Source organism: Daktulosphaira vitifoliae, unplaced genomic scaffold (assembly GCF_025091365.1).
Source record: "Daktulosphaira vitifoliae isolate Bord-2020 unplaced genomic scaffold, ASM2509136v1 Scaffold_407, whole genome shotgun sequence".
NCBI classification, from domain to species: Eukaryota; Metazoa; Arthropoda; class Insecta; order Hemiptera; family Phylloxeridae; genus Daktulosphaira; species Daktulosphaira vitifoliae.
Genome location: NW_026099972.1, coordinates 1 through 8,175, shown reverse-complemented (window position 1 = coordinate 8,175; position 8,175 = coordinate 1). Strand labels below are relative to the sequence as shown.

Below are 8,175 nucleotides of genomic sequence, written 5' to 3'. Positions count from 1 at the left end.
CCAAAGCTTCGTCACGGAAACTGAAAATATTATTTCAATTTTCTGTTAAGGTTTTCAAAACTTTCATCTTTTTCAACTAATATGGATATAAGGAATTATTTCGGTCGAAAACGTTCCCGTCTAGAAGAGACTTCCAACTTGCCTAGGATTTCTTCATCTACGAATACTGTAGATGCTCAAGTTGATTCCCAGTCAAACTCAGTAAAGGTGTTATCAACATCAACAGTGTCAATGAATGAGCTAGAAGATTTACCTAAAAAAGGAGAACCTATCAAACAAACAGTTTCGACGCAGTACCCTAAAATTAAAGATCGTTCTTTTCAAGCATCATGGTTCCACGAATATAAGTGGTTGATGTATTCGGTGGAAAAAGACGCTGCCTTTTGTTATGCGTGTATGCAATTCAAACCATCAGGAATGAAAGATGTTGCATATACTTTGAGTGGCTTTAAAAACTGGAAAAATGCTAAAGATGCTAAAAGAGGTTTTCCAAGACATGAAAAGACAGGATCGCATGTTGAAGCTATGATTATGTGGGAAGAAAAAAAGAATCGACAAACTTCAAACACAGAAATTTCAACTATTGTCAATGACAAAACCCTTAAAAAACACAGATATTATTTAAAATCGATTTTCGAAGTCGTTCAATTCCTGGTGATCAATGAACTTTCATTTCGCGGATCCTATGACATTGATGAGAAAGCTGAACGTGGATTATTCATTAAACTTTTCGAGTTCGCATTGAAAAAAGACAGATTTTTAGCTGAATGCAACGAAACTATACCAAATAATGGAAAATACACGTCTCCAGAAATACAAAATGAAATCATTCAAATCATGGCGGAATCTGTTAGAGAATCAGTAGTTATTGATGTGATGAAATCTGATGTTCCATGGTTTACGCTAATGGAAGATGGGACCAAAGACAAAAACAACAGAGAAAACATAGCTATCGCTATTAGATACGTAAAGGAAGGAAAACCTCGAGAATCTTTACTCAATATTATCACAACCAAGGAATTGGACGCTAAAACATTTACCGAGAAAACTATTGAAACATTGCGTGAGAATAGCATCGATCTGTCACGTCTTCTGAGTCAATGCTATGATGGAGCTAATGTGATGAGTGGTAAAAAAGGAGGTGTCTCTGGTCTCTTGGAACAACACCTTAATCGTAAAATTCCTTACATACACTGCTTCAACCATCGTCTCCATCTCGTCGTTGTAAAAGCAGTGTCTGACAATGATTCTCTGAGGGACTTTTTCGACATTTGTGTGATGCTACATGAATTTTTTCACCATCCCAAAATTTCTTCTTTATATGAAGGACAGACCATTGTACGATTGCTACCGCAACGATGGTCCGGTCATTTTGCAATTACGAAGGTGGTGTCATCAAACTACTCTGAAATCAATCGAGTGCTGGATCAAGTAGTCACCCAGTCAACACTGTTCAATGGAGAAGATAGAGCAAAGAGTATCGGGATCAAAACAGTTATAGAGACGGAAGAATTTCGATTTTGCTTGATTTTTGCAAAAAAGTTTTTGGGGCTCTTACATCCAGCGGATGCTGCAATGCAGTCACGGACAGCGAGCCTGAAAGTCGGGCTTGATGTTGTAAAGTCAGTTCTTCAACAACTTCAAGTTATGAGAACAAGCCAAAAGGAATTCGAGTTGATTTTAGAAGATGCGAATAAGTTCATACCAATGATCGAATCAACGAACAATACAATGTCCAAACGAAAAATCAAAACAAGTGAGCATCCAAGCTACATTACTGAGACCAGATTACCTTCATACTCTGCAAATCACGCAATTGATGGGGATTTACAAAACTCAAAGATGAAGCTAAAACAAACTTACAATGAATGCCTAGATCTTATTATAAATGAAATCAATCGACGCTTCTCAGACAATCAAGAGCTAGTTACTGCCATTTCCAGAATAAGCGAATTCAAAACTGATAATATGAATGTTTTCAAGGAACTCGGTAATTCTAAAAATTTACAGTAAATGTGAATTTTTTTACTAGCATGTTTCTTACTACCCTTTCACTAGTAACTCAAATTCATTTATTTTCAGGTTTGAAAGTTCCCAGTGAAGAAGAATTGGCAGTTGTGAAAAACTTCCTCATCCAGCGAGAAGCACAGACTGACGATGGAACTAGATTAGAGGTACTTTTCAGATTTCGTGAAGCTTTCCTTGAAACGTACGAATTGATGGCAGCTGTTGAGACATTTGGGTGTAGTACAGCAACTTGCGAATCAACTTTTTCAACATTGACTGCAATCAATAGGCCACAGCGCTTGTCAATGTCCCATGCTCGCATGGCTGATCTAGTGTACTTGGCTTTCGAACGACATCGCACAAGTGCATTGAATATCGATGTAGTTCTCCGAAAATTTAATGATAGGAAAAATCGTAAACTGGCATTGTACCAAGTTACCTAATAATATTTTCTGTATGTTTTCTTTCGCACATGAAATTTAAAAATACAAAGCATACACGTTCATCACTCATTTATTGTTTGTTTATTTATTTATTTATTATTTTCATCATTTATTGTTGTAAATTTTACCCTGCCCGCAGGCCCGTATCCAGAAATTCATTTCGGGGGGTGCCCAAGTTCCCAAAAATTTTTTGACAAGCAAAAAAAAAAAAGGTCTCAAAGCAATCAAGGCCCCTCGCCCCCCCCCTGGATATGTGCCTGCCCGTCTTACTTTACTTTGTGCCCGTACAACTAGTTAGGTCTGGCTACGGGCCTGCGGTCATCCCTATACGTCACCAAACGACCGATCTATACACCAGCAACACCAATAGAACCAAATAACCGTTAGGAAAATTGCATACGTCTGCCAAAAATTTGTTAATTTTTAAATCGTCTTGGCGTTTGAACAACACTTTCTTCTTGGCAATAATCTTTTAAGAACTTTACAATCGTTTTTCGATAATAACGATTCGACTGATTACATATCTATTATTAATAATATATATTTAAAAACTATTTATTTAATTATGTACGTGGAATATATTAAAAAATAGTCTTCTTATTGTACTCGAACAAAATTACAAACAAATCGGAATGTAATTATTAATATTGTGTTTATTACTATTGATTTATGTAAAACATCTCTCGTTTATAATAACTTTCAATTGTTAAAATTCATTAAATTACAATTTATATGCCGGAATAATTTAATCTAAATAGATTAGGACCTAATATGTCACGATCACATCTGAATCGTCAAAAATAACAGAAATTGTAATACAATACTAATAGTTTACATTATAATTAATTATTACATACTATATTGTACATTATTTGACTGCCATAAGGCAAAACGTGCATATCAAGCGGAATAATTAATGTTCTAAATTATTTTTTTAATATGTTATGTCCTATTGCAACTGTTACAGCTTAAATAGTTACTCTTTATTAGAAACCATTAACGTTAGTTATTGCCGCCGCCGAATCGGGGTGGCGTTAGGCTATAGTACGCATCATACAGAGAGTTCCTATCTTAGTCGACTTAAAAATCTTTTTTGCATTTTTAAAATTGTTTTTTCGACTTTAAATCATTTGACTTTTATCTCTATCAAGACGTAATAATTGTATTATAGTATTATTTAATAAAACAAATTAATATTTGTATATAATATAATATTCGTATATATATATATATATAGGTGTTCAAATAGATATTTATATTAACAATACACATGTATTTTTATTAGAAGCACTGATAATACAAATAAATACTATATTGGTAATGGCTCCTCAAATAATAGCATAATATAATTTCAGACGGTAGTAAAAAATAATAATAGAAAAGTAGTATCTAAATAGCGGGTTCTGGGGATCAAAGGATGCCGCCATGGTAATTAGTGTCATACGTCATCAAAAAGTAATAAATGAAGAGTGTTAATGGGTAATTAAATGGTTAATTAAGGTCAATCGTAATTGTTAAAGTTGTAAATCAAGTGTGTTATTGTTAAAATTGCGATAATAATGTGGGTTGGCGGAGTGTAGGTGGTCAGCTGACTCGGCGTTACGTCGTTGTCGGTGTGACGTATGCAGCAACGCGTGCCCTTCAATCAGGAGCATCACAGGTGTTACGTAATATAATCGCCTTAAGGTCACACGTCACATACAATAATGTTAAAGACTCTGCCCCTGCCTACACCCTCCCCCACGGAGTTGTGCGTCAAACGGTCGCGCGTTATATTGTGTCATCGCAACCGCCGCCGCCGCCGTCGTCGTCGTCGTCGTCGACGGGGTATAAGCCATAGTCGTGTAATCCATAAAATANTTGACGTCCTTCGTGGTACGAGCCAACAATTATATTGCAGTCAACTCGTATGCATGTCACCTTTGTAATAGATAACGGAAAATCCGACGTGTGTTCCATTTTCGGTGCCAATACACGAGGTCGGAATCCCAGCATTCCACCGATTGATTGTGGGTGTGTAAAATCTATGGCGTGATCGCATTTGATTATACTTCGCATAGTGTTGCGATCGGCTGTGAAAGAAATAACGTTTCGATCACCCAACTCTTTGTCACCGATTTCACTGCTGTTTTCCTTGAGCAAACCAACCGTTGGCAACAATGGATCATCAAAATCTAATTGTTTTTGCATACTGTACTTGTATTCTTCTCCATTGTACTTGTCGGTAATTCGTTTCTGTAAATCGTCAAATTCGTACGATCCCGTCGGTAGTGTTATCACCATAATTGGTTTGTCAACAGTGCCGAAAATGAATTTGTTACAATCCTCATCAATATTCGGTATCGTGTTCCACGTATGCAAGCTCAATAGTCCAATTTTACATTTGTCACCGACATCGATGGGTGGATTGAATGTGCATTGCAATTCAGATCCCACGCCGATTAACGTCACCGTTGTTGCCATGTTGTTGTTGTTGTTCAATTAAAAATTCCAAACACAAGTGACCACAATTTACCTCGTTGAAGTTTTGATATCTACTATAATTGTGCACGATCGCGCATCCTTTAAAGTATCGTTGCAGCTCCAACGGTGGTCGTAAATTACCAAAACTGTCAAAATACGTAATGCGTTTACCATGTTTACTATATACTACCCAATGAGTGCCAGGGTTAGTGGAAAGGTCTAAGTTCACTACACCCATTTCGATTGTTTTCGGTCCCGACTGAGGTAACTTGTCACGACAGAACACGCCACGAAACACTTTACGATCGAACGCTCGACTACCGAAATTTGCAATTTCAACATCGTACAAGGCACGATCGGGTAGCTGTGAAATTAGTTTTTTGTTTTTTTCTTATGATTTTTTCGAGACGTCTTTTTCTTAGTTTTCGTACTCGCCGTCAATTTGAAACCAGACCCCGATTTGTATGGTTGCAGGTAAAATCCTTTACCTATGCTTATCGCTGTATTGCCTTTACGGTTAATTTCGGTAGCCATCTTGACCACATTTGCAGCACCGCCGGCTAAAGCTCCCAACGCCGACAGTCCGGCAAATATAGGTATAAGCGGTAGTACACCGCCTTTAGTTTTCGGAACGTTTATGGTACGGGGCAGTGGAATTTTTTTCTTTCTCACCACACGCCGTGCTGCCATCAACGATCGTTTTGCCACACTCAATAAATCCATTTGTTGAGCATTTTTATCAAGTTTGGCCGCACGCACGATTCGTTTAAAACCCATACCGAGTTTACGTTTCAATTTCATTGCGTTGGTCACACTCCAAGCTGCGACTCGTTCAGGCAATTTAGCGTCTTTGGCCAACACTCGTTCCCAAGCCCGATGTTCCAACACCTTATCCGCTTTATGACGGTCCTCGAGATTCTTGTATTTACTATAAATGATATCGTGATTGCGGCAAGCAGCATCAAGCGGGTTCACTCCAACGTCACCTCGCTTTAATCTCTTTTCTAACCGTGTTCCAGGGCCCGCAAATTGATAACCTAAATGGTAAACATTTAAAATAATGATAAAACTATTTACAAAGAATAATTTTGAATAATTACATACACACACAGACACATACACACCTGGAATGTGGGCTTCGAATGGTAATTTGTTGATTACACTGTTCAATATCCCTGCACCTTGTTTTCCACGTTGTCTCTGTTTAACCATTATTTTCATATTGACGGTAATGGTTCGATGACGTGCGATGCGTTTCAAAAAACAGACCCTCACGCTACCTATCGTGAATTTTGAAAAAAGTAGTGATATTGCATCCAGTAAACACGGTAAACTATTGCCAAACACAATACGTGCATTGATTTGCGGACCGTCAAATTGTGGAAAAACAAACTTGATGTTTACCCTACTGACCGATATCAACGGACTTCGATTTGAAAATGTATACGTTTACTCAAAATCGTTGCATCAGTGCAAGTATCAACTACTCGTGGAAGTTTTACGTGGTGTCCAAGGAGTGCAGTTGTTTACCTATGAAAACGGGGAAGATGTACCGTCGGTGGATAACATCCTGCCCAATTCTGTTTTTATATTCGACGATGTTGTTATGGAAAAACAAAATGTAATGTGTGATTATTTCGCGCGTGGACGTCACCGTCGAGTTGACGTGTTTTTTCTCTCACAAACATTATCACGCATACAAAAACAAATGTTACGTGACAACACAAATTTGGTGGTGTTGTTCCGACAGGATGAAGTTAATCTACGGCACGCGTACGATGAATACGTGTGTTGCGATATGAAATTCGGCGAATTCAAAGAGTTTTGCAAACATTGTTGGAACAAAGACCGGTATGGATTTGCAGTGATTTGTTTAGACTTCGCGCGTGACGGTGGTCGGTATAGATACAAGTTTGACACATTTGTGACGATATGAGTACTATTAATAATAGAATTCGTGAAGAAAAAAAAACGTTGTTGAAATTATTGACGGAAGCCCGGGAAAATGTTCGAAAAAAGTACACGGAATTGCATCGTGGTGAAGCGGATTCATTGAGTCGCGTAAAACGAGAATTGGCACCAATCATTGCACCATTGGATAAAATCGTGACACAGCAACAGCAACAGCAACAGCAGCAGCAACAACAACATGAACAACAACTACAGCAATCCATCAAAAGTTTAAATGATGATAGATACAATATGGAACATGATGATGGGTTTTTCCATCAGTACATGCACCAATGGTCAATGAACCCGAACAGAGACAAAATGTATGGACCAAAAGTGACACCAGAAGGAACATTGACAATAGGTGGAGTCGACAATATCTTTGTCGATGGAGGAATAATCAACGTACTGGAGAAAAAATTCCTGCTGACATTAGGTCTTGTGGACTTACTTTTTTCGAAAAATCCCGGTGTTTACTCCGAATCGGATTTGCAGGCATACAAAACAATTTTACTCGAAACCGGTGTACATTTGAATAAAGACGGAACATTAAAAAAAGGAGGTCAAAAATATGTTAACACTATTAAACCATTGTTTGAAAACAATGATGGTGGTAGCGCAAACAATTCCTTACCATTATTTGAAAACAGCAGCATCAGTGACACATCTATTATCGGTGCGGGTCTACAGTTAAGGTTGAACAACAAGAAAAAAGAGTATGTGTACTGGGACGAACCCAACGAGCTCGTAGATCGTTTACGTTTATTGATATCGGCCCGGTCAGCTGGTAACACTGGAGTTGCACCGGAAATCATTTCTATATTGGAAGAGTTGCAGGAAACCGGTTACATTGAACAAATACCATCAACATTATGAATAAGAACATTGCCTATGAACTACATCAGCAGGCCCGTAGGACGTACACCCGTGCTCGAATAAATATCAAAGGTCTCGATGATGTTTGGCATGCTGACCTCGTGGAAATGCGCGTATACCCCGATCGACATCATCGGTATATTTTAACGTGCATCGATGGATTTTCAAAATATGCGTGGGCCATTCCGTTGAAAAATAAAACAGCCAAAGAAGTTACTGCTGCCATGAATGGAATATTAAAACAAGGTCGTCATCCTAAACTTTTGCAAACGGACAATGGTGAAGAATTCTACAACAAACAGTTTCAAAAACTGATGTCACAATATGCAATCAATCACTATTCAACTTATTCCATTATGAAAGCCTGTCTCGTGGAACGTTTTAACCGCACGTTGAAAAACGCAATGTGGTGCGATTTTAGTGCACGTGGTTCGTA

The 8,175-nt window shown here is 38.0% G+C and overlaps 3 protein-coding genes across 3 annotated transcripts; 2 read left to right on the top strand and 1 right to left on the bottom strand.

Annotated features, from left to right (window-relative positions):
• The first annotated feature begins 231 nt into the window (after positions 1–231).
• On the top strand, positions 232–1,613 carry LOC126909460 (zinc finger protein 862-like). The gene is made up of 2 exons (XM_050691883.1): positions 232–1,477; positions 1,543–1,613. The coding sequence occupies exons 1-2, from the start codon at positions 232–234 to the stop codon at positions 1,611–1,613; spliced, it is 1,317 nt and encodes a 438-aa protein (XP_050547840.1).
• A 92-nt stretch (positions 1,614–1,705) lies between these two features.
• On the top strand, positions 1,706–2,771 carry LOC126909458 (uncharacterized). The gene is made up of 2 exons (XM_050691881.1): positions 1,706–1,990; positions 2,083–2,771. The coding sequence occupies exons 1-2, from the start codon at positions 1,708–1,710 to the stop codon at positions 2,448–2,450; spliced, it is 651 nt and encodes a 216-aa protein (XP_050547838.1). The 5' UTR covers positions 1,706–1,707; the 3' UTR covers positions 2,451–2,771.
• Positions 2,772–5,285: 2,514 nt separating this feature from the next.
• On the bottom strand, positions 5,286–6,134 carry LOC126909459 (uncharacterized). The gene is made up of 2 exons (XM_050691882.1): positions 6,038–6,134; positions 5,286–5,950 (listed from the first exon to the last, which is right to left on the bottom strand). Exons 1-2 carry the CDS (start codon positions 6,132–6,134, stop codon positions 5,286–5,288), a joined length of 762 nt encoding a protein of 253 aa, XP_050547839.1.
• Positions 6,135–8,175: the final 2,041 nt, after the last annotated feature.

What these genes read in the sequence shown, in the direction of transcription:
- LOC126909459 (XM_050691882.1), bottom strand. Translation starts at nt 6,134, where the DNA reads ATGAAAATAATGGTTAAACAGAGACAACGTGGAAAACAAGGTGCAGGG. An exon ending in ATTCGAAGCCCACATTCCAG is followed by an intron (nt 5,951 to 6,037) that starts GTGTGTATGTGT and finishes TTTACCATTTAG; the next exon opens with GTTATCAATTTGCGGGCCCT.
- LOC126909458 (XM_050691881.1), top strand. Translation starts at nt 1,708, where the DNA reads ATGATCGAATCAACGAACAATACAATGTCCAAACGAAAAATCAAAACA. An exon ending in GAATGTTTTCAAGGAACTCG is followed by an intron (nt 1,991 to 2,082) that starts GTAATTCTAAAA and finishes ATTTATTTTCAG; the next exon opens with GTTTGAAAGTTCCCAGTGAA.
- LOC126909460 (XM_050691883.1), top strand. Translation starts at nt 232, where the DNA reads ATGAATGAGCTAGAAGATTTACCTAAAAAAGGAGAACCTATCAAACAA. An exon ending in TGGAGAAGATAGAGCAAAGA is followed by an intron (nt 1,478 to 1,542) that starts GTATCGGGATCA and finishes TTTGCAAAAAAG; the next exon opens with TTTTTGGGGCTCTTACATCC.